The sequence below is a fragment of the Syngnathoides biaculeatus genome, chromosome 7, assembly GCF_019802595.1.
Source record: "Syngnathoides biaculeatus isolate LvHL_M chromosome 7, ASM1980259v1, whole genome shotgun sequence".
Lineage (NCBI taxonomy): Eukaryota > Metazoa > Chordata > Actinopteri > Syngnathiformes > Syngnathidae > Syngnathoides > Syngnathoides biaculeatus.
In genome coordinates this window covers 11,861,803-11,887,980 of record NC_084646.1, presented here as the reverse complement: position 1 = coordinate 11,887,980, position 26,178 = coordinate 11,861,803, and the positions used below count along the sequence as shown (strand labels likewise).

Below are 26,178 nucleotides of genomic sequence, written 5' to 3'. Positions count from 1 at the left end.
CACATGCATGGTGGCCTTCTACTGTGATGTACTTTTTAAATTATTACTATTATTATAAACGGGCTTTCAGGCGAGTGTGCGAGAATGGTGGGAATATCAAGCGCTTTGCGCGTTTTAGACACGGGCGACGTACCCCCAGCCCCAACTCTCACCCGTCTTCCCTGCCAGCTTCACCTGTAGGAGCTCTGCAGGTATTAGGCGCCGCGAGCCCGGGGGGGGCAAAGCCAGGGAATGCGAAAGGGGGGCTCGCCGGCAGTCCCCGCTTTTATGCGCCGGAATCTGCCGAGGCTTGCTTTTTTCGGGGTGGGACGCCATGACCTCAGGCGGCGGGGATGACTGGGCGCGACTTCTTTGCAATAAGAGCAGGAAAGGAGCCGCGGTTGAGAGGGGGGAGGCCAACCTTAGTTAACCTGGCACGTGTCACGTGGTCCCGGGGACTCGCCGCCATAGGCCGGCGCGCGGGAAGCGCGGGTTTAATCATTTGTCTGATTGACTTTGTGACGTCAGCGAGGGTCCGCGCTTCGGAGACGAGGGGAGGAATTTCCACTTGACTTTTCCGCGCGGTGGGAGGGGGGTGAGGAGATGGACGATGTTTCTTTAAGAGCGAGGGCGAGTGAGGAGGAGAGAGAGAAAGGGAGGGACCTCTTTGCCCTCCAGAAACCAGGAAGGGAATTGAGTTGATCTGCTGCCGCTCGGTTAGCGCGTACGGGGGGGGGGCTTGAAGCCTGCACAACAGTGACAAGAGGCAGGGAGAGGAGAGGAAGAGCCACGCGGAGGGAAAGGAGAGAAAAGAAAGAGAGAAGAAGAAGGAGGAGAGGAGGAGAGCGGAGGGCTTGCGCTAACCCCCCCCACCGACAAGCAGCACCACGGCCATCGCAGGTGAGCTAAAAAGGCAGGCAGGCAGCCTGCCATCCCCTCGCTTGCTGCCCTGGGCCTGTCAAGCGGGGGGGGGGGGGGGGAGTAAAGTGGGAGGAATGAGGGAGGAGGAGTGGGAGTGGGGGGGGCGCCTGGCCTGGCCTGGCCTGGGAGGTGGGTCACCAGTCAAGGTTCCTCTTTTTCTTTTTTTCTTTTTTTTTTTCGTCTTTTTTGACATGACTTCCCTGCTGGAGAATGTGAAAAGTTGACGCGTGCGACTTTTCGGGCAGGTAGGCAACGGCGAGAGAGTTATGAATTAATAATGGAAAGTCAAAAGCAACTTTTTTATTTTGTTTGTGTGTGTGTGTGTGTTTGTGACAGCGCGATGCGCAGCGTGCTCCGGTGTTGTTATTTAGGTCAGGAGTTTGAGGTGTGTGTGAAATGTCACGCCGGTGCGAGCGGCCAATACAATACACCGCTCACGTTTGTCTATCTTCTTTATGTTCATTTTTTTTTTTTTTATTCAAATGTGCTTTATGCTTGATCCGTAGTTGAATACCTGGCAGCCCGCTAGCAATACACTCCAGCAGTGTATAATTCAGTCTCCGGAGTGCTTGCGTTAAAACAGGCTCGGAGAGCGTGGGGGCGGGCGAGGGCCGCGCGAGCTGGGATTCGTAGTCCTGTGCTGCGGCTGTAAAACAGGTCAAGCCGGCTCGGGGAACTCCATCTCCCAGAGTGCTTTGCCCGTGGCAATCCAGGAACGCGAGCAGCCTATGGCCTATCCCGGCGAGGAGGTGTGGCGTGCGAGCGGCCGTCGGGCCAATCAGCGGAGCTCATGCAGATCCTAGTTGTGGGCTGAAAATAGAGGGGCGTGGGGGTAATGATGGTTGCCGAAGGGGAAAGGGAGGAGGGGGGCAGGGGGGGGGTCTGTTTGTGTGGGATCAGGCAAGGGCTTGCCTATATGACGAGGGCCACTCACAAGTTTCCTGTCTGGTAACGCTCGAGCCCTGCCCAGAGACGCAGGCAGCAGAGCTGGCCCACAGGCAGGCAGGGGAAGGCAGAGCTCGTATTTGGTAAGCACACACACACAAAAAAAACCCACACATAACACACACATTGTCTTGAGAAGTGAGTCAGGCAGAAGGGATGGAACTCGCATCATGTTGCCAGCGAAGGAGTTCAGAGTTCTTGACCCACTTGCGCGTGAAGCAGGGGAAGGCAAATGGGTCAATGTGCCGCAACGGCAGCTTCTGTCGTGCAGCTTTTATTTCTTTGAAGACGCGTTATTATGACACGTGAGAATATTATGAGTGGTGAACGGTGAAGGAAGTTGGCAAATGGTGTGCAGCTGTAACTTTAAGAATAGGTGCTTTTCTTTTTTAGACTCCCCTAACTACGTAAACAAAGCTCTATAGTTGTTGAAATTGTGTGTATGTGTGTGGTGGGGGGATGGGGGGGGGGGCTTCACTCTCTCCTCAGAGCATCTTGCTCTTAGCTCACCTGCCTCACTTGTGCTTTTAGACATGATTACTTGCACTCGCATGGGAAGAAAGGCACGCATTTGTTTGGCTGGACATACTTGTTGGACCCGTTTTCGAATGTGGGCACGAAGAGGGTACTCGAAGACGCCCAAATGCTTGGAAGCGGCGCACTGTGCTTCTCAGAAGGAAGCAGCAAGGACTTTTTTTGTTTTTTAAATCACTCGCATACAACAAATTCCGGCGTTGTGATTGTGCCGATTCCTCGCTTTTTATGCTCCTTCTCGAGGAGCCATTTTGGACCACGGGGGCCAAAGTTGGTCCGAGCAAATCCCCACCAAGAGGTTAAAGTTGGACGCCATATGCGTTAGTGCGCATAAGTGCACGCGTGCATCCGTGTGCGTGTGTCTGTGTTACCAACAATAGATTCCGAGGGAATTGCAGGGGACTTCAGTGGCTGTGGGCTGGTCCAAGACACCACCCATCAATTTGGCGGTGAGGCTGAGTACAGTTTGATATTCCTGTATGTTTGTGCCTCCACCGCTGTAGCCCGAAACGAGCGGCTTCCGACTGGCGGAGTAGACGGCTTTGCCCGATGTCGCCGTGGCACTTTGTAGCGAGGCACTTTGCGGGGTAACGGATTGTACAGTACGCCTTATAACACGCTATCTTAAAGGGCCAGTGATGTACCTGTAAACATTATAAAATAGATATTGTCATGAAAAATACATATAACATTATTCACGTCAATGTCTATACGAAAAAATAAATATGAGCGGAGAGTGCGTCATCCATGCGCAAAGTTGCGGAAGTGTCATTCGACGACATCCCAAGTGGTCGCCATATTGGCTGCCTCCTCTGTCTGTGACGTCACCTCGGACATTCGCCAATGAAAACACCCGGTGGCCCCTACTACGGGAGACGAACACGCCACTTCTGACACGGAAGCTCTTTTCGAAGAAGAGACCATGACACAACCGAGTGAAGTTACCGGGGCAATATTACCTTATTGTTTCGAGCCATTTTCAGATGATATGCGATTACGGCCAAACCGCCTCCCCGTCTGATCCACTTCCGCGGCGAAGATGAGCCATCGGGGCCCGGCGCCAAAAATGAGCCACCCCGGCTGACAAGGCCGGCGGCCGGAGTGGCTCATTTTCGACACCGAGGTGGGTTCTCATGGCGCCGAGCCGGGCCGCTTTACAGTGTTGTTCATAGCCGGCGCCATCCGCGATGAACAACACTGTCGAGCCGAGGCGCTTTACGGCGTTGTCGTCGCACGCGGCTGAGTGCGCCATTGTCGGGAGCGCTGTTCATAGCTGACGCGGCAGCCTTCGCTGGTGAGGCCGACGCCGTCCGACGCGCACGTCGACACATTTAACACGCCTGTCATACGTACGCGGATCTTTTGTTACGATATGAGAGACGGATTACGTGGTCCGCCCCAAACTATTTTTTTTTTTTTTTTTTTGTAGCTGTAAACACACTTACCTGTCGTTTGGGACCCTCAAAGCTCTCGTCCTTTGCACCCGTGCAATCCATTTTTCACGACGAACAGAGTCTCTTGGAAACTTATGAAGGGTAAATCCATCCTCCAAGTGTTCGAACAATATCCAGCAATACAACGAGCTGGCATTTTGGTTAACATGAAGGAACAACGAGCTACCTTTCCGCAGATAAAACTAATAGAAACAAACGAGTCTGCTTGAGCGCGCATCTGCCTATAATGTCACTTCCTGCTTCTTGTCAAAAACAAACCCCTCGAGAGAATTTTCATGGCGGGAGTTACAAAAAGCTGTATTCGTCAAAATCATGTTTTGTGGTGAAAAAACGGATGGGTCCATACCGACTGCTTTTTTTTTTTTTTTTTTTTTAAATTAAAAGCATACTAAAAATCATACTTTTCGTGTCAGTGGCCCTTTAATGCTAACGATGTGTGATGGCGTCGTCCTGTGTTTCTTCCAGCTTCACAACAAGCGACTTTCCTATTGCAAATGTAAATTTTTAAAGTTACACAGTGGAACTTCTTAGAAACGCAGTTTTGACTTTTGTCAACAAGTAATAACGGAATGAGAGAGAATCCTTTGTGGCTATCATAAAAATATTAACTCGCCGTATCGGTGATGTTTTGAGGAACACTTTTAACAGCCCAAGAAGTTTAATAAAATAAGAGCACCTGGGCGCCGAAGAGCCATAAAACACAAGATACAGCTCCCTTTGCTTTTTATTCAGAATCCAAGGTAGGCGGGATATTGCCACAAGTATGGATGGAATCCTGCAATTCAATAAAAATAATAATAATAATAATATAATGCGTGACAGCTTCAGCATTTGTTGTGATGTCGGAAAATGTTGGACAGTTGCTTTCGACGCAACAGGCCAAGAGAAATATCTGCTGGTAAACTGGCATTTTGGTAGTTGACGGCAGACCTGTGGGGGTTTGTGTGGCGGCACTAGTCTCCATTAACATAGTAGTAAAGTCTTAATTACAGTTGTCTGGCAAATAAAAATCTCGAGCCATAAACCAGCCAAATGACAAATTGTCGGTCTGACTGTAAATGCGCAAGGGTTTCCCATGTTGTGCTTGACATTTTCACCCCATGCGCCGTCCTTGACAGAGTATCCCGTAGCAGCTACAATAGTACCACAGAAGGCGTAAAATTGACCTTTCCGATGGCGATCTTAAGCTCCGCCCCTTTATCTATCTCCGACAATCTTCCAAAATGACGATTGAACAGAACATGTTTGAAGTCTATTCTCTCTCGGGTATTCCAGATAATATTGGGGTATGTTTTTTTGGCAAATGCGTTGGACTCGTCCAGGAGAGTTCTTCAGAGAGGTCGCAACTATTTCATGCGAGGATATGTACACGAAATTACAATTTTGGACGGAGCGGGACGCAATGTCAGAGTCACAACGAAACGTTCAACTTCATATTGAAATTTAACAGGATAAAATAGTGGAGTCGTATTCCGGGTGTAAAGCACGGAGAGTACTTTTTATTTGGAAAGATCACGAGTGATATCATTGTAGTCTTTAGAAGTGAGTGGGTGTATTCATGTGACTTGGCTCGTAATCGAACCCAGTTCTCCAGTTCTCTGTCTTAAAAGTCCGATGTGATACAAATGGGCAAATAGACATTTCTCTTCCATGACATCGCGCATTTCCGTATCTCTTCGACATAAAACATTACATACTGATAATAATTCAATCAAACTCAGAGAAGATACTTCTTCCTCACTTACCTTTGAACATACAGCCTTGTGTTTGTTGATATTTTTCACCTTTAGTTGTACGTACGGTCTTCCGCAAGCTTTAATCCATTGTGGACACTTCGTCAACTGTGTTTTAGGCTTTGGAAAATGAATCAAGCGGGCCCCTTGTAACCTAGCAGGATATCTTTCATCAGAATTGCACATTCCCCAAGCGCATCTGAGGACCATTCTCTTTGTAACATGAACTTTTCCAAGCGCACGCTACTGACAACCAGCATTGCTTGTGGGACAATACGGCGAGAGGGGCGTGTCAAGACAATGCGGCTATCTGATTGGCAATTATTGTACGAGTGATTGACAGGTCGGAAAGATCCATTGCTTGTTATTCTGTGCATTTTTTATTTTTATTTTTTTCTGGGAAAGGGTCTCATCTTCAAGCATGTTAACATTTGTTGTTTAATAAATGTCACGCCGCGAATGCAGATCAATTTTCTTTCCAGCATGTGCCCTTAACTCACACCACTGCTAAAAAAAAAAAAAGAAAAGAAAAAAAAATTCTAACCACTATAAAACGGCCAGTAAGTAAGAAACACTTTGATAACAAGTCAGCAGCTCGTGTTGGCAGCTAACGTTGTACATGTGCAACCTTTAACGCTTTTTTTTTCTTCCCCCGACTAAATGATGTGACCTAATTTCCCCATTTTGAGGCAACCCTACAAACGCACATGATGCGTGGTGGAATCCTCTGCTTTTTTTTTTTTTGTTTTGTTTTTTTCTTTAAAGCTTCATCCCAAGCTGAGTCATTTTTTTCCCCCCTTGCTGCGCGTAAATGAATGCAAAATCATAATGGAATAGCTTTAGGAGCCCCTTCCCCTCACCGCAGCCTTCACTTCTTCCCTTGTGTGTTCGGTTCCCCCCGGTCAGCTGCTCGGTACGGCAGCCCCAGCGGCCGCACAGACCCCTCTCTGTTGTTTTCCTGTTGTTGTGCTCGCGTCTAGGGGCAATAAAGGGGCTTCTTCTGTTCTCTTCTGGGACATTTATTATGGAGAGGGCAACGCTACCTGATCAAATTAGGTTCAGCAAGAGAGACGCCGAGGATGTTTTTCATGGCTGGAAGCGAAGACGGGCTCGGTATTTATTTTGTTTTTTAAACGTTGATGCCGTGATGCGAAAACATGCATTCATTAAAGGCTTTCGTCACATGCCCGCTGTCTGAATTTGGATATTGCTAAAATAACTAGCGCAGAGACCACAGCCGCCTTTTAATTAAGCAGAGCGGCGGCGGCGGAGGAGGAGGAGGAGGAGGAGGAGGAAGAGTGGTCGAGACGGCGACATGTGACCGATGTGACACCGTTGAGGTTTATTTAGGAGAGGAGATGGCTGGGTTGCCTCATAAGAGAACGGGCGTGATCCGAGCCGCTTCGCCTCCTCGGCGGAAGAGCGGCAGGAAAAGAGGAAGTGTGGTGATGCGTTGCTACTGAGGTGGGGCAAGCGTATAAGGTGGGGGGCGGGGGGCAGAGGGATTGAGCAAGCAGAGAGCCGCTCATCTGATTACAGTACACAGCGGCTTCTATTACATGTTTGCCAGAGACTCGCAGAGGAAGCCGTCTTGCCCACTTGTCTCCACGCCGGGCCCGCCGCCGACATTCTGCCGGACCCTCGCGTCCCGTCCGAAGCGATTTTGGCCGCACTTCCCAGTTTGTAACACGGCCGCCTCACAGTTACTCAAGCTTCAAGGAAGCTCGAGTGTTGTCTTAAAACACGGCATTGCGTAAAAAGAGTGCATGTATGACAAAGGTGTGGTTTTGGGCACGCTAGTATCAATGCAGTGGCATCACGGAACCGCTAAAGTCGAACGCGGTTTATTGACGCTCGTAGAGTTCTTCAAAACATTTCCCCATAGGAATGTGAAAATTGTTTTCTACTCAAAAACTGCCACCTCAAAAAAAAAAAAAAAAAACTGGCCAAACACTAGTGCCAATATGAAGACATAAAACTAACAACTAAAGGACAATGCGAATTTGGTTCAATACACCTCATTTTTTTTTTTATATTTGTAGTTGTCACACAAGTGTAAAAACTTTTTAAGGGCTGTTTATAAGATTCCAATAAAATAATGAATCAGTCAGGTCTCAACTTTTAATGACAAAACCATAATGAATTCTCAACACCCCTGTCACAGTTGAGTCTGGCAAGTTAACCACCGTATACTAATACTTCCAAGGTAAACTACCTTATTTTTCGCACTATAAGGCGCCCCTTCAATGAATGGCCTATTTTAAGACTTTCCCCCCATATATAAGGCGCACCTCATTATAAGGAGCATAGAATAGACGCGACAGTAGAGGCTGGGGTTACGTTATGCATCCATTTGATGGAGCTGCACTAAAGGCTCAATATTGATCCATACGTAAGGCGCACCGGATCATAAGGCGCACCGCCGGGTTTTGAGAAAATGAAAGGCTTTCAGGTGCGCCTTATAGTGCCGAAAATACGGTACTTAGACTTCGATGATACAGATGGTCACATAACGGAGAAGTAAGAGGAATGTGGTTTTAGAGCAATGCTGTCTACTAGTGCCAATTTATAGATACTGCTGTAGAATTGTCTTACTCGCATTGTACGGAGCAGTCAGGCCCATTGCATCGTCCGTTCCTGCTTTTATGTTTATATCATAATCGCGCTTCTCTACCATTAGCGTGGCAGCGTCATAAAAACGGAAACGTCTAGATCAGGGGGTTGGGAACCTATGGCTGGCGAGCCATACCTGGCTCTTTTGGTGGCTGCATAACCACGTACTGTACATGTGATTTCTGTTGTGTACGGTTTGGCCTAGTGGGGTTGCCGTAGGTTTTGTGTGGTAGTTGATGTCCAGATGTGCAGAAGGGTCTAATGCTGATCGTGTCGGAACTAATTACGGGAACGGTTTTGACAAAGTTCGCTCAAAGACAAAAATATGAGGAGTAGCAAAGTTTTCAACAAGAATGTGCGGGCTTTGTGGAGATGGAGGGTTCTGCTTTGTGTTTAAATTCAAATTTTAAATTGGGGAGCATGCCAAAGCATTTGTACTCGACATGTCGGCAAGAACTGTTCACCGTCGTACCAGCATGATGGAAAATCAAATTGAATTACGATGAATGGATGGAAGTCTCAACGCCTGCGTGAAGCTTCATCTGACGATGTATGAAACAGGCTATCAAGCCATTAGCAAAACCAGGAAGCACCTGAAGTCGCATTCATGGCAAGAAGTACTTTTGTCGTCATTGGTTAGAAACATCATAATCTTATTTAAAAGAATTCGGAGACTTTATTGTACTCTAATAGTGTTGGTTCTACATGAATGCGCAAATACACCTGTATTTTTTTTTTATTATTATTTTTTTTAACGTTGCTTTTTAAAATATTTGGCATTCATGGCTCTCTGTCGAAAAGTTTCCTGACCCCTGCTCTAGATGCTCATTGTCACATTTGCTCAAGTCTTGTGGGAAATCATGTTTAATGGTAGTTTGTTTTTTAGTTGAAATGGGACCGTTTTGGTGGATTTCAGTCATTGCGGTTCCACTGTCATTAGCAACTGATTCCGTTCGATCTCGGATCTTTTCAAATGAATAATTACATCATCTTAATATTACGTATGCATATATTTTTTGGGGCAGTTGAGAAAATTGTCATTTGCGCACACTGGGTCTGCATGACGGTAAAATAACCCCCACGCCGCCCGCTTCCTCAAACGAATGTTTGCCCCACCTGTGGGCGTTCAACTTTTTTCTCTTATTGAAGCAGGTTTTACCAGCTAAACGAATGAGATCCGAGTTTATCATTGACATCTGAGCCGGATTCCAAGCAAGGCCCCGTACGCTTTGCAGTTATGAGCGGTTGTGAGTTTAATAACCGGGCCTCACCCACTACCACTTGACTCCCTCTCTGCGTGTTCACCACGCAGCACTTCCTGCTCAGTCGCGGGACCCACGGCGGCTTTCGCAACGTCAGTTTTTATCAGCTGCTCAGCCTCTTCCTGCTCGTCTCCCACTAAGACCAATCGCTTTTCCTTCCACGAGTCTCCTGGCATCAAGTCGCTTCGCCGTCATGGCACTTGTTCAAAATGTGCTTTGTGTCGAAACTGCCACGGTGACAACAGACGCGCGCACGTCCCCCTTTTCCAGTATCCTGCGCGATCCAACCTTCAGTCCTGTTGATTTGAACCAGGCAGTCGTCTCGCAGTTGGATGTTCCCTTCGAGTGTTCAACCCATCAGTTAAATGGGCCGAAGAAAAAGGCAGCTCAGGGCAGAGATAAGGACTTTGTCTTGGACTTGATATCAGTTAGCCAATGTGTGTGCTTGATTTCTGTTGCCTACTTATTGACTCTCAAGACCCTGCTCAAAAACTAATGCGCCAGTGAATGAAAATTTATCTTTTGCAGTCTGTTACGTGAGGAACCTCACTTTTGTGGACAATGATTCACTTAAGTTGGCACTGATAAAAACTCTTTTGTCCAGCAAGTCTCAGAAGAGTAACGGTAGCCCTGACATGTATCAGTCTGTCCTTATTACACATTACTAACATATTTATAAGTCAGCACCAGCATTCGACGTGGTAAAAGTTTAGAGTATTGTCCTGGGGAATGTATGTATGCAGTCAAACAAGTGACTGGGAGAGGGACACGCTAATGAGATTAGCATTGATGTTGTCGTAAATTCATAAATCATCAAACAACACACACGGAGCAGCTCAAAGTAATGGAATTTTTTTTATTTGCATGTTGAACTTCAGACCCTTTTATGTACAGGTATTGTCTCACCTGTTATGGCTCTAATAATACCTCAGAAGGAAGAATATTCTCATTTGGATTTCGTCCCCCGGTCCATTTCCATGGCTACCCGTCAGCAATCTGGCGTAAGAAAGTAAAAAATGGCTTGCACTACAAATCCAAAACACTCTCCAGTTTCACAATAATTCTTCAAAAACAATTCACAGAAGCACATTTAAGAAGCTAGTTGGAACTCGTTTTGAGTGATTGAGCGCCTCGTGTTCTGTAAAACTTCAATGGGTTCCTTCAAAAGTGCTGACTGTCTGTCGGAAAGACATCTGATGTTTCTCACACTTAACATTTTGCCTCTTTGTTTGTTGACATCGGTGGTATTTGCGAGCCAAAGACAGACTCTTTGATTCACAGCGTTGGATATCCTTCATCTGTGTTTCACATCAGGTCGAATACACAGAAATACATCGCCATGTGACAGCTGGGCAAATTGGGCGTGGCTACTTAATACGCGGGTACTAGCTGCCACTGTTGAGAATTTCGTTTCACCGCCGATGTGTGACTGGGTACCACGCAGCTACAGTGAAGAAAATAAGTATTTGAACACCCTGCTGTATTGCAAGTTCTCCCACTTAGAAATCATGGAGGTGTCTGAAATTTTCATTGTAGGTGCATGTCCACTGTGAGAGATAATCTAAAAAAAAAATGAAAAATCCGGAAATCACAATGTATGGGGGTTTTTTTTAATGATTTGTGTCATACAGCTGCAAATGAGTATTTGAACACCTGTATGTCAGCTAGAATTCTGACCCTCAAAGACCTGTTAGTCCGCCTTTAAATGTCCACCTCCGGTCCATGTATGATCCTGTGGAAGAAGCTAAACATGACGGTGAATCTCAATCGGAGTGGAGCCCCGTGAGAGATGTCACCTTGTGGGGTCTCAATGATCCTTAAAATGGTGAGCAATCCCCCCGGAGTACACGACAAGACTTGATCAATGACCTGAAAAGAGCTGGGACCATAATTTCCTAGGTCGCTGTTGGTAATATATCAAGACGTCATGGTTTGAAATCATGCAGGGCACAGAAGGTTCCCCTGCCGAAACCGGCACATGTCAAGGCCCGTCTTAAGTTTGCCAATGACCATTTGGATGATACAGAGGAGTCATGGGAGAAAGTTTTGCGGTCAGATGACACCAAAATTAAACTTTTTGGTCATAGTTCCACTAACCGTGTTTGGAGGAAGATGAATGATGAGTTCCAACCCAAGAACACCATCCCTACTGTGACGCATGGGGGTGGCAGCATCATGCTTTAAGGGTGACGATTGCACTGTATTAAGGAGAGGATGACCGCAGCCATGTATTGTGAGATTTTGGGAAACAATCTCTTTCCCTCAGTCAGAGCATTGAAGATGGGTCGTGGCTGGGTCTTTCAACATGACAATGACCCGAAGGACACCGCCAGGAAAACCAAGGAGTGGCTCCGTAAGAAACATATCAAGGTTCTGGCGTGGCCTAGCAAGTCTCCAGACCTAAACCCAATAGAAAATCTTTGGTGGGACCTCAAACTCTGTGTTTCTCAGCGACAGCCCAGAAACCTGTCAGATCTAGAAAAGATCCGTGTGGAGGAGTGGGCCAAAATCCCTCCTGCAGTGTGTCCAAACCTGGTGAACAACTAAGGTTTGACCTGAGTAATTGCAAACAAGGGCTACTGTGCCAAATATTAACATTGGTTTTCTCAGGTGTTCAAATACTTATTTGCAGCAGTATCACACAAATTTAAAAAAAGCATGCATTGTGATTTCTGTATTTTTCTTTTTAGATGATCTCTCTCACAGTGGACATGCATCTATTATGCAAATTTCAGACCCCTCCATGATTTCTAAGTGGGAGAAATTGCAATATAGCAGGCTGTTCAAATACTTATTTTCTTCACTGTACGTTCAAAGAGGTTGAGTGACATGGCAGACGGAGAGTGGGAAGGTGTTGGAACCCGGTGCAAAAGCAGGACTCTCTTTCTAACGGCCTTTTGAACGGAAGTAGAGCGATAAGGATACGGACTGCCGGCACCCTATTGTAGCGGGCGTTGGGGCTTTGTGGCCTGAAAAGCATGAATTAGTGATAGGGAACGTTGCAAGCCATAAGGAGGTGCCGGGATCAGGTTGGTCGCAGTGTGTTTCTTAGTCTGCGTCAGGTCATCTGAGGACAGGTGGCTCCAGCATGCAGAGGAATCCCTCCATGCCTCTTTTGGCTCTCACTTGAAGTGTGTGTGTGTGTTTGTTTTATCTCCTCTCAGCTCAGCGTCTTTACCCCCACAAAGCCGCGACCTGGGGTCAGCTCCTGTATGTGCCGGGGATAATGTACACAAGCTCGCGGCCAAAGCCCGCTCGAGTGCAGGTGCTCCAAGTCCGGTCTTGGATGGGCTCACGGAGATCACTTTCCACCGTCAGAGGACGTGACCGGAGGCCATGTGGTCTCTCTCTCTCTCCCTCTCGCTCTGGCCCTCACCTGCATTTCCTTTCTTACATCCTGAGCCATCAGCTGTCTTTTTACTCTTTTGTCCTCTGCTTCCTACCCGTCCTCCTCTGCATATTAATACGAGGCCTCCTCTAATATAATTTGAATTTGCTCGTCTATCTGTCGTCATTGACGCTGCAAGCAGGTCTTCGGTGACGGGATGCGCTTGTTTCGTGATATTTTCCCACGCATCAAATCACTTTTAATGAACACATCATTAGAGTTGAACCTTGCAACTCCGGCACCCCCGGAATTGTACAATTTATCATTTGACTGGTAAATTACCTTTAAAAAAAAAATAATAATAAATATGCCGTGAAGTTCAAGTTCACAGCCTTGTTACTCATGATGTCCTGTAAAAACCCCTTTGAACTTGACAAGGGCTCACTTCAGTTCTGAAATTGGGAGTTCGAATCTATGCTCCAGCCTTCCTGTGTGGCGTTTTCACGTTCTCCCTGTGCCTGCATTTTTTTATTTTTTTTTTGCGGTACTTCAGCCTTTCCACATTCCCAAAATATGCATTTTGAGTTCACTGAGGACTCTAAATTGTCCTCTGTTATGAATGTGAGTGCAAGTGGTTGTTTGTCATCACAGGGAGTCCTCGGTCCACGACTGAGATCCGTTCCTACAGGAGCGACTTAACTCGAACTTCAATTTAAGTCGGATTCCACCGTTAAAGTCCGAATTTGCATCAAAATACTTTGTATAAAAAAACAAATACATTAAAATAAACGAGATGACGTACTTGGCATTACTGCTGAGAGGTGGATGGAGAAGAAGGCAAGGAAGAGGCTGTGCTTAGCTATTGCCAAGGAACATGGTCCTCAGTCCTCTCCATCTCGACAAGTATCAAAGAACCTTGTTTTGTGATCATTGTATCCGACACCGGAACGGAACCCTTCACAAGCGCTAAAATACGGGCTTTGTCTTTAATAATTGCCACCACGGTCGACCAACTGAAGCGTCGGTGGTCTTGGTGTTGCTCCTTCCTCCAATCTTTTTATGATTTCGAACTTCATTTCCGTGGTAATGGATTTCTTTTGGCTGAAGAAGCATTGCTAAGAGACACAGTTTTCTTCTTTGGGGCGATAATGTTTAAAAAGGAGGGCGAAAAATGCAAAGATACTCCCGGCGCACAAACACGGACAAGCATTAGCCAGACAAAATGGAGGACGGGGGACGGGTGTTCTAAAGTTGAAATGTCTTAGGTCGATACCGTCTTAACCCGAGGACTCCCTGCATGTGCCCTCTGATCGGCTGACGACCAGTCCAGAGTCTACTGTGTTCGTGGAATTTTAGGACACAGGTGTCAAACTCGAGGCCCGGGGGCCAGATTCGACCCTCCGCATGATTTTATGTGGCCCGCAAAGCCAAATCAAGTTTCCATTTCCATGATTCTTGTAAAAATCTGTACCAAAATTTCAAATTGTCATATATCATAAATGATCAAGTTGAGATATTACGAGCATTTTTGTGTCACTAAACATGAATAGTTGAAAAATACGTTACCATTGATTTCGGATTCTGGTTCATAAATTATGTAAACGTGATCAGACGATTAAACATTTTTATTGTTTGACAGTCAAAACGTCCCTCTGAGGGAAAACCGAACCACGACGTGGCCCAGGAGATAAATGAGTTTGACACCCCTGTTTTAGGATGTTAAAATGTTAATTCAAATCATGTCATCAAGTTTTGCAGTTTTTAATTCCTGTCAGGGAATATCATTTCAACTTTTAAGTAGTGTTCCAGAATCCATTGTTTGTCTTCGAGCTTCCGCCATATTTCCATTTTAATACTCCTCCAAATTAATTGTTTTTTTTTTTTTTTTTCCAATGAGCATGCCACAATTTTCGGTAACGAGAGATGCTCTTTTTCTCGACTCCAAATGAGCGTAAAATGCCGATTTTTGAAGGCGGGGCGGCGGATAGGCGTAGTTGGTTGAACGGTGCAAAGACGGGAGGGGAACGTGAAAGGTGAATGCAAGTGAACAGGTGTGAAGGAGGAGGAGGAGGAGGAGGCCAGGTTGGGCAGGTTTGGGGGGGGGGGGGGGGCTGCAGTGTGCACGCATTCCTAGAAGCTAATCTGCTGCACAGTCGTTTGCTGATATTGAGAGCCTGACACCCCTCCCGGTCTCACCCCCCCCCCCGCGCCTCTCCCTGGCAGATGGAGAGGCGAGGGTGGGCGGTGGATGTGGGATACGTGTTTATGTGCGTGCATTATTGATGTCTCTTTGATGGCACAGCATTTGTGTGTGTGCGCACGCGAGTGCGTGGATACAGAAATTGAGGGTGGCTCGTTCTCTCGAAACACCCCCACCCCCTCCCACTGCGTAGGCTTCGGTCGATCATTTTAATCCCCCCCCCACCACCACCACCACCACCCCACTCACACACGTGAGCAAGGGGACAGCCTTTCCTGAAACTTGGCACAGAGTGCTGGGTGGGGTAACCAGCTCAGACCGGATTGACAACCTCCCTTTTAATGCTGTTCCCTCGCAGCTTGTTGCGTGTCCTCTTCCTTGTGGAGTTTTTTTTTTTTTTTTTCTTTCCGCAGGGTCCACTATGGCAGCGCCCACCCGCCCTCGCCCTGCCCCTTCTCACTTCTTCCCTCTACCTTTTTTTTTTTTTCCCCACTTCCACCTCCATTGCGCTCTTCCTTGGCTCCCAGCTGACAGCCCAGCTCCCAGCATGCATTTTGATCTCCGCTGCCCTCTGCCTAGTTGTCCTCCACGACCTCTTGCACGAGTACACGCACACAGACACATGGGGGTGTAGTTGTTTATGAGACACCTACACTGCCACCTGCACGCATACAGATAGTGCGTTATGTAGTAGGCTACATGTCCTAACCCACGGATGTTAAGAACACCCGTCGCCTTACTGAATTTGTACCAAGTGTACACGAGCAGCATTTTTCAAAATATGTGTTTTATCTAGAAGTGTACGGTGCTATATGACTAGCACATTCAAAATACAGTGGAGAAAATAAGTATTTGAACACCCTGCTATATTGCAAATTCTCCCACTTAGAAATCATGGAGGGATCTGAAATTTTCATCGTCAGTGCATGTTGACTGTGTGAGAGAGAATCTAAAAAGAAAAATCCAGAAATCACAATGTATGATTTTTTTTTTTTTTAACGATTTGTGTGATACAGCTGCAAATAAGTATTTGAACACCTGTATGTCAGCTAGAATTTGGACCCTCAAAGACCTGTTAGTCCGCCTTTAAATGTCCACCTCCACTCCATGTATGATCCTGTATCAGATGCACCTTTGTGAGGTCGTTAGCTGCATAAAGACGTCTGTCCACCCCATACAATCAGCAAGACTCAAACTCGTAACGTGGCCAAGACCAAAGAGCTGTCCAAAGACACCAGAGACAAAATTGTACAACTCCACACGGCTGGAAAGGGCTACGGAGAAATTGCCAAGCAGCTTGGTTAAAAAAAAAAAAAAAAAGGTCCACTGTTGGAGCAATCATTAGAAAATGGAAGAAGCTAAACATGACGGTCAATCTCAATCGGAGTGGAGCCCCGTGCAAGATTTCACCTCGTGGGGTCGCAATGATTCTTAGAAAGGTGAGGAATCAGCCTAGGACGACACGACAGGACTTGGTCAAAGACCTGAAAAGAGCTGGGACCACCGTTTCCAAGGCGACTGTTGGTAATACATCAAGGCGTCATGGTTTGAAATCATGCAGGGCACAGAAGGTTCCCCTGCCGAAACCGGCACATGTCAAGCCCCGTCTTAAGTTTGCCAATGACCATTTGGATGATACAGAGGAGTCATGGGAGAAGGTTTTGTGGTCAGATGAGACCAAAATGGAGCTTCTTGCTCATAATTCCACGAACCGTGTTTGGAGGAAGAGGAATGATGAGTTCCATCCCAAGAACGCCATCCCTACTGTGAAGCATGGGGGTGGTAGCATCATGCTTTGGGGGTGTTTTTCTGCAAATAAATCGTTAAAAAAATCCTGCATTGTGATTTCTGGATTTTTCTTTTTAGATTCTCTCTCTCACATGGGCCATGCACTACGATGAAAATTTCAGAGCCCTCCATGATTTCTAAGTGGGAGATCTTGCAGTAAAGCAGGGTGTTCAAATACTTATTTTCTTCACTGTATTTTAAATGTGCTAATCATATAGTATCCTAATTTCCCTAAAGGAATTAGTCATCTAATCATCTATCTTGCTATCATCAAGATTGGTGGTGGTTCGACCTCCTGGATTTCACTTTCACTTTTGAACCAGAAAATGTTGTTTAAGCGCAATTTCAGTGGGTTTTGACTTTGAAGCGACACAAAAACAAGTTTTCCCCCCCGAGTAATCTACATCGTACTGTACATGTTTTTTTTTGTCTTGTTGTACTTGGCGGTCACATTGTTGTTCCGTTTGAAGTGAACGTGTAGATATAAGTCAATGAAACAGAACAAGAAAAGACTCAAGAAGGAGGGGCCTTTTATGCTGTATGACACGGTTGTGATGCCGTATGTCTTTGATCTGTTTTGTGTTTTTGAGGGGCAAAGATTTGTCAAAACATCTCTTTCATATTGCTCCGCTCCTTCAGCTCAACTCAACTTTCACCAGAAATACTCATGAGTACTTTCTCATGTATGGCTGTACTTGACTGACCTTTTTGGTTTTGGCTGAGGCTTCCTGGTATGGAATTTTACTGTTGTCTTCGTGTTTTGGTTTAGTGCGCTGGCTTTTTGGCAGAGTTGACTTGGCCGGGCGCTTCCACGAAGCAGCTGTTGTATCATCAGCTTTGATCAATGCCATAAATGTACGACTAATACGGCTGATTGTTTTATAATTTGTTCAAATTTGTCCGCACGATGCTCAGAATATTTGTTTTGATCTGAAGCGTCCTGTATGGATATTAATGTGGCGTTTCTCCCTCAGACAGGCAGACAGACGGACGGCAGGACGGATACACGGGTGGGGGCTGTGCTGGGCGGCTCGGCGGCAGGCTGGTGGAAGATGTCGTCCGGAGCCGGCGGGAGGGGAGGAAGGCGGCTCAGAGGGACGGCGGGGGGAGGGGGCGGCGGAGGCCGAGGAGGAGCGGGGGAGGCCGAAGAGGGCCCCGTGGGGATCCCCTTCCCCGAGCACAGCGCCGACATCCTGGGCAGCCTCAACAAGCAGCGGCTCAGCGGTATGCTGTGCGACGTGCTGCTGGTCACGCAGGACCGCGAGTTCCCGGCCCACCGGTCCGTCCTGGCCTCCTGCAGCTCCTACTTCCACAAGCTGTTCACGTCGGGGGCGGCCGCCGATCAGCGCAACGTGTATAACATCGACTTTGTGGCGGCCGAGGCCCTCGGGGCGCTGCTGGACTTCGCCTACACGGCCACGCTGACCGTCAGCCACAGCAGCGTGGCTGACATCCTCGCGGCCGCACGCCTGCTCGAGATCCCTCCCGTTCAGGACGTCTGTACGCACCTGCTGGACACCAAAGTGCTCTCCCCGCCGGTAGGTCACCGTTCTGCAACTCCGTTAAGCGCCAAAGATTTTATGTTGACTTCAGTGACAGCTTCAAAAACAGTTCTACCACTTTAAGATGAGTCTTTCATTGGTTAAGGTGTTGGGACTGAAGAGGTCTTTAATGAAATTCAATTAAAATGTAAAATTTTGATTGGCCGCCAGAGAGATTCGGCCTCCTTAAGCAAAGATGAGGTGCCCTTGAGCATTGCGCAGATTTTAAAAGCTGGAGCTCACGTCATTACTGTCACATTCGAGATTCTGCTTTGCTGGCTTCTGCGTGTATTATAGATATTTGGCAGCATTACTGCGTAAAACATTCTACAGTTGACACCCTGACACGGTCCCGAAAAGTGTCAGGCTCTGTGTCTCCTCAATGCAGTTAAAAGCTGACTTCGAAGTCGAATTGTACGCTAACAGAAAAACTTCGTTATCTGCTGCTTCCAAGCAGTTGCATATTGTCAGATAACCACAACAGTATTCCAGTAGTAGTAGTATCATAGAATTGTATTCCTAGATAAACCATCCACTCAAGATGCCTGTATAAAAGTATCTTTTGGTTGAGCAGTTTTTGAGGTGTTTGTGTGTGTGGTTGATATTCAATATTTGAGTGTATAACTGTCCTCTGATCAAATGTTAACATTAGCAAGTCCGTTAATATTGGTTGTCCGGTGAGTGTTGGCAACGATCATGTTGATGGAGCAACTCCTCGCCGTCACAATTCGGACTCCATGTGTGTTCTTCCTCGGTGGTTTCCAGTGAGTTGTTGTAAGGGTCTGCGGATTCGGCTTAAAATATAGGAACCGACATTTTAAAGTATCAACTGATTCCGGGATAACCGGCATGTTAATCCGGGTTTCAATCGATTCTTGATCCCAAGCTTTGTCCCGCTATAGAATTTATGACAGAATTTTCATCATGCCGCACAGCCTAGCGTGTTTAACTTGAATGTGAGGCTTGTCGCGTCATTGGTATTTTCACACTGTCTTTGTGAAACAAGCATACACACACATATATATACATGTACCATAATTCCCGGTCTACAGAGCGCCCATGGTTACAAGCCTCACCGAGTACATTTGTAAAGAAAATACCATTTGGTATATTGAGACGCCGCAGCTGTGTAAAAGCCACAAGTGCCCACATTGAAACATGAGTATTTACAAAGGTGGTATACAGAAATAGTTTAACGCTAGCGCCGCGCTAACGGTAGTGCTAACGCTAGCGCCGTGCTAAAGCTAGTGCTAATGCTAACACTAACAGGGCCGGTAAAAATAAAACTTACTAGTAAATATCACTGACACAAGCCAGTAACACAGCAGCAACACGCTCGCACAGCGCTAACGCTAGCGCAGTGCTAACAGGGCCGGTAAAAGTCACTTCCTCGGTGCATATATTCCACCGGTCTCATTCATACCTTTTCCGCTCGAGTGCCCCCTTGCGGTCGTTAGAAAAAATTACAAATTAGCCGCATCGCCGCATAAACAGCAGGATTGAAAGCGTGTGAAAAAAGTCGCGGCTTGTAGGCTGGAAATTACGATATATAAATATATAATCACCCACACGTGTTTTCGAAGCAGAGTAACCATTTCTCACGGAGGTGTGTGTGGTCCTCCTGACTCCCCTTCATAAAGTTTTGTAGTCAACCCCGTCAAGTTCACATCATCAAGGCTGTTATCAGCACCTCTCACTATGCCAAACATACACCTACAGCCTTGGGGTTAGTTGACCGTTTACTCATGCTGAGCCAACGACTTGTGCAGAGGAACACCACGCTCTTTTTTTATTTTTTTTTTATTTTATTTATTTATTTTTTTGGGGGTAGACATATCAGCTACACGTACACATAATCAAGTGTAGCGGCGTTTGATAAGCTCCCGTCTTTTGACGTTCTCGCTTGTAACAATCACACCACCGCTTTGCCTGCAATCTCTCCAGCTAATACAGTTCACGACTCTTCGGAGCCTCCACAACCTTAAACGCAGACAAGTGTGACTGGTGAAAACAATGGTGGTCAAATGTGATATGTATTTATTTATATCTTCCAAGAGGTATTTATTATCACAATTATTCTCACAGTGCGTGCATACCAAACACCTTTTAGAGCCACCTGCTTTTCCTGCTAGGAAGATGGTGTACTCGTCGTATTTTCCACGGAACTTCAGAGGCTGAACACTGCTTGTCAAACTCCAATTTGTTCAGATTTAATAATCCATTTAACAATTTAAGAAATGACGCAGAGTGAATTAAAACGGTTCCAGCATTAGGTCTTTAACAAGATGGCCCTTTTTCCTCCCAATTTAGCCCCCATGATGTAAAGATGGCGCACTTTTGTGTATTTTCACAGTTCTGGGAGATTCACCTTCTTGTCTATTTTTTTGTGCCGCTTCTCCTCACCAAAATCACATTTATTGTTCGCGCTGTTAACTGTATACATTTTTTAACAATCAAATCATTCAAATTGGTCTTGCAATCTGCTCTGTTGAAGCGTGTACACCCACGTTCGAAACACTTAACATGGTGTTGAATACCGTAATTCCCGACCTACAGAGCGCACATGGTTACAAGCCTCACCCAGTACATTTGTAAAGGAAATCCCATTTGGTACATACATACGCCGCAGCTCTGTAAAAGCCGCAAGTGCCCACATTGAAACAAGAGATATTTACAAAGAAAGAAAGTACACAGAGTTTAACACTAGCGGAGCGCTAACGCTAGCGCGCCGCAGCTCTGTAAAAGCCGCAAGTGCCCACATTGAAACAAGAGATATTTACAAAGAAAGAAAGTACACAGAGTTTAACACTAGCGCAGCGCTAACGCTAGCGCCAACACCACGCTAGCGCCGCGATAACACCAAGCTAGCGCTATGCTAATGCTATCGCCGCGCTAACGCAAGCACCGCGCTAATGCTAATAGGGCCGGTTTAAAAAAAAAAAAAAAAACCATACAGGTAAAAATCGCTGAGACACAGCAGTAACACGCTAGCGCAGTGCTAACAGGCTGGGATCGGTAAAAGTCACTTCCATATATTCCAGCGGTCTCACTCCACTTGAGTGCACCCTTGTGGCCGTTAGAAAAAAAAAAAAATGCACAAATTAGCCGCGTCACCCCATAAACCGCAGGGTTGAAAGCGTGTGAAAACAAGTCGCGGTTTATAGGCCGGAAATTACGGTAGTTGCATTTTTATGATTGCAAAAGCCTGCAATTGGTGGGTGGCGAGTTCCGGGTTCACCCCGCCTCTCGCCCGAGAATAGCTGGGATATGGTCCGGCATGCCTGCGGTCCTACTGAGGATAAGCAGAATGGGAAGATGAATGATTGATTCTAAAATTCCTCTCCTCACTTGCACCCTCTCCTTTCTGAAGCTACGACGCCATCTTTTTATTATGAACGGCGTCTCTGTCTGTCTCAATTCTGACTCTTGAGTAGAAATTTGACGCACGGCCACCGCATCGCGTCACGAGTCTCTCTACCCACATAGTAAAACGTGTTTGCTCAACTTTAAACAAAGTAACAATTTACACTGTAGTCAGATATTTTTAACTTGATTTCTCGGTGGCTAAAGGAGTCTTGTGGGATGTACTCAGCATTTTTGCTTTTTTTTTTTTTTTTTTTCATATGTAAAGCACTTTTAACCTGTATGCACTAGAGGGAAATCAGAATACTACTACTTGTCTGTTTTAAAATATGAATTACATGGACGCTTTACATAATTATACACAGTAAATGTGTTGTTTAAACAACAGGTCACACACAAATGTTCAAATAAACCATTTTGCACTTGGCATGACGTTTTGGCAGGCGATGAGCATTCCAGACAATTTTCATCATGACTAGTTTTGATCGGGTATGCATTGTGTTAACAAATTATTATTTAGCCATATTTCAAGCAAATTCTCGAGTATGCACAGTCATGCTCAGGGGGGCAAATCATAACCTTGAGAACTGGATTGAAGAGACCAACTGAAAAAGTTGCTCTCTCACGTGCTGCCAGTGCAACAGTTCTTGTAGAACCGTCCATCCATCCAGTTTCTTAGCTGCTTATCCTCACGAGGGTCCCAGCTATCATCGGGCAGGAAGCGGGGTACACCCTGAACTGGTTGCCAGCCAATCGCAGAGCACATAGAGACACGCCGGCAGGGCTGGGATTTGAACCCCGGTCCTCAGAACTGTCAGGCCAACCCCCCCACCAGTTACTTCACTGTTGCACCAATGTTGTACCATGATATATAATATTAAATTTGTTATTATGATTAAAATACACACAAAATACATAAATCTTTAATGTGTCTGATGGTTCTCCAGGCGGGCAGCGAGCAAAGAAACGAGGATGAGTTGAGGGGCAGAGGAGGAAGCGAGCAGGGAAACCAGGTTCTGGCCCGGGAGTTCCTGGAGTACTTCCAGAGAGGGGCGCACTGGAGCAGCAGCTGCAGCACGCCAGAACTCGGGGACCTGCCCACGCACCTGCACTTTAACCACGGCAACAGCAGGACCCCCAGCAACGGCGCGCCCGGTGGCCCCGGTGAGTACTACTCCCCCCTTGCCCTCGCCTTGGCCCAGGCCCCCGCCCATGAGCCAGAAGAGGAAGAAGAGGAGGAAGAGGACGACGAGGACGGCGAAGCGGTGCAGCGCAACGGTATCGGCCTCGGGTCCTTTTACTACCCGACCTCCCAGAACGGGCACTTCTACCTCCCCCCCGAGGCTCGGCCCGGGCACGACGGGCCGGAAGCGGAAGACGCCGCCCTGCAGCTGATGGCGAGGGAGAGGGGCTCGGCCAGCGCCCTCTTGCAGCAGATGATGGACTCCATCGAGCGGCAGAAGCAGCGCGGCGCCGCCGGGGAGGATCCGGACGACGGCGACGACCCGGATATGGAATTTTATTACAATTACTTCAACAGCACTCAGCTGGAGGACGCGGCTTCCGCCACCGTGACGCCGGGGGTGCCGCCGCTGTGGTTGGCGCGGGGCAACGGCAGCCACGACAGAGGGGAGAGGGGCGTCGGCGAGCGGGGCGGCGGGAGCGGCGGGGGCGGCGGGGAGAGGAAGATGCGCTCAAAGGCCTTTCAGAAGTGCCCCATATGCTCCAAGGTCATTCAAGGAGCGGGCAAGCTACCCCGCCACATCCGAACCCACACGGGGGAGAAACCCTACGAGTGCGCCATCTGCAAAGTGCGCTTTACCAGGTAAGCCCAATTAATGACGCCGCTGCCCCGCGTCACGCGGGCTAACACTTTTGGACTTGGCAGCGCCAGCCCTGCAAGTGGGACGGACGCGCCCGCAAAGTCAAGAGCAGGAGATTTAGGCTTTGCATTAAGGGGCCGACGCGGTGTTTATTTTTGCATCGCTTAGCATCTCGATAGTCCAACTCCGACGTGGTGATAAAAGTGGCTTTTATTGTTATGTCCTGGACTTGACGCGCAGGGGTCCTATAAAAGAAGGCAGTGGCTTGCCGCTGTTATCTCGCGGAGGGCCGCTATAAAGTTCTGATACATAACGGGGGGGTTGCAAGGCCTTGGATTGTGCTCTGTGCGCTTCAACGCAGCCGTTTGAACTTTTGATCTTTGCCTACGTCGATTATTGCCCACAGCAGAGCAGTTGCGCACCCCCGCGCCGCACTTCCTTTGTCACATCTTCACCTCGCTAATGAAATCGGACTTCTGCCGCTCAAGCTGAATGTGACCAGAGTCCAGCGAGACGGGTTGAGTTATTTCCTCGCGTTAAGGAGGCCCTTCTTCTTTGTTTTTTTTGTTTCTTTTTCTTTTTCTTCTTGGAATTCCGCCTGTAATTAATCAATCGGAGCGCCGGCAATCTTAATAGATGCGCAGGGCCTTAAATACCTGCAAGTTCTGGTGTCAGGGGATGGAGGAGAGACCAATGTGACCCGAATTGGCCTCCCGGGTTAATTTGACCGGCAGTGGGACGCGGGCTATTTGTAATCTTAATCCTGCTTGATCGGGGTTACAAGTGCGGCAAATGGTCATAAATCACTCCTGCCCTTCAAATAATTCACCTTTTGCGGCGTCAACGTTCACGTGTTTTTTTTTTTTTTACACCCGCTCATCTTAGATTTAGAGTACAGTGTGCGCAAACGGTTAGCTCAGTGTTTAGTATGAGACTTAATCCGTTTAAATTCTTTGTTGTCAAATGGGGGGAGGGAGGGAGGGAGGGAGGGAGGGAGGGACTCGATCCAGGTGAAGGTGTCCTGATAAAGTTTAGTTGAATCTGGCATCTTTCACGCCTTCTCTTTTTGTCGCAGTTCGACGTAAAAGCCACCTTAGGATTCCACAATGACAGGACAGACCGGAGGTGTTAAAACGCTCGACTTCCTGGACTTATTGTCGGCGTCCAAAGTTGCAATATGATTGGCTGGAAGCAGTGTTCAGAGTAAAAAACTTGCAATGGCGTCAACGTATGAGGTCGCCAACAGCAACCGTTAAAAGTATCTTGCGTGAGCAAAACATCACGTGACAAGGATTTCTCATTTACATATTTGCTGTCATTATGACTTTACTGGTAGGTTGGTAATTACGTAGAGATTCAGTTTACGTCACCCCTGTAGGAACACGAGTCCGTCACAATCCAACAACAATCTATATTGTACTGTATTCCCCTTTGCTGGATTCTGCGTAATATCCATCCATCCATTTTCTTAGCCGCTTATCCTCACAAGGGTCACGGGAATGCTGGCGCCTATCCCAGTTGTCAACGGGTAGGAGGCAGGGGACACCCTGAACTGGTCGCCAGCCAGTCGCAGTGCATATGGAGACAAACAGCTTCACTCACGATCGCACCTCGGGGCAATTTAGAGTTCTGCATAATAGTCAAAAATAAAATCAACATAATAGTTGTGATGCACCAATTATCTCTTGAGTGATTTTTTTTTTTTTTTTAAACTGGGTGTCAGTATTGTTTTTTGTTTTTTTTTTTAACCTCAAGACTTAAAAATATGAGTCACATAAAAAGTAAAACCCTGGAACAAAAAAAATATACACCTATTTCATGGCCGTAATTTCCGGCCTACAGAGCGCACCTGATTATAAGCCTCACCCAGTACATTTGTAAAGGAAATGACATTTGGTACATACATAAGCCGCACTTGTGTAAAAGCTGCAAGTGCCCACATTGAAACACGAGATATTTACAAAGAAAGATGGTACACAGAAAGCATTTGCAAAATTTTAATACCTTAGCTTAGCGTAACATAGCAATAACACGGTAGCAACACATTAGCACAGCGCTAACGGGGCCAGTTAAAAAAAAAAATACTGATAAAAGTCACTTCCTCGGCACATATATTCCACTGGTCTCAGTCTTACCTTTTCCGCTCGAGTGCCCCCTTGCGGCCGTTGGGGGAAAAAATGCACAATGCACATCACCGTATAAGCCGCAGGGTTGAAAGCGTGTGGAAAAAAGTCGCGGTTTATAAACTGAAAATTACGGCGTATGAGTTGATTCTGGAGTGGATTATTTCGTATTTTGACGGTTCTGCTGCTCGTATTCTTTGTTTTTCTACGTTCGATTCCAGTCCAGGTTGTGGGGATTTAGTACGGATGCAAAATGTTACTGAACGAATTGCCGTTACCATTAATTGTGTTGACAAATGGTTGTTTGTTAGGTTTTTTTTTTTTTTTTTTTAATGTTTTATGGTCAGGCAATTCAGCGCAGAAAAGTTGAGGAAGAACCATTAAAAAAAACAAAACAACAATTGCCAGGTAACAGTGAACATTGAGCTTTATTGTCAGGCCCCAGTCGCGCTCTTGAGTGCAATTACGCAGATAAAGAAGCAGACTTTATGGTTTTGCTTCAGTTGGCCTGGCTGACCTCGCCGTGAGGGTGCGGGGACCTGCTGGACACGAGCCAAATGCCCGCCCGGCC

At 46.9% G+C, this 26,178-nt stretch overlaps 1 protein-coding gene across 4 annotated transcripts in view; it reads left to right on the top strand.

Annotated features, from left to right (window-relative positions):
• The first annotated feature begins 521 nt into the window (after positions 1 to 521).
• Positions 522 to 26,178, top strand: part of zbtb7a (zinc finger and BTB domain containing 7a) — a 29,336-nt gene continuing 3,679 nt past the window's right edge. Inside the window, exons 1-3 of one of the 4 annotated variants that reach the window (XM_061825215.1) lie at positions 522 to 879; positions 17,736 to 18,295; positions 22,609 to 23,486. In XM_061825215.1, coding sequence (XP_061681199.1) covers positions 17,810 to 18,295; positions 22,609 to 23,486 — 1,364 coding nt within the window. In that variant the 5' untranslated portion in view covers positions 522 to 879; positions 17,736 to 17,809. Of the gene's footprint in view, positions 880 to 1,860; positions 1,929 to 17,350; positions 17,489 to 17,731; positions 18,296 to 22,608; positions 23,487 to 26,178 lie in introns of those variants that run through there. The other 3 variants (XM_061825213.1, XM_061825216.1, XM_061825214.1) reach the window with 3 other exon arrangements.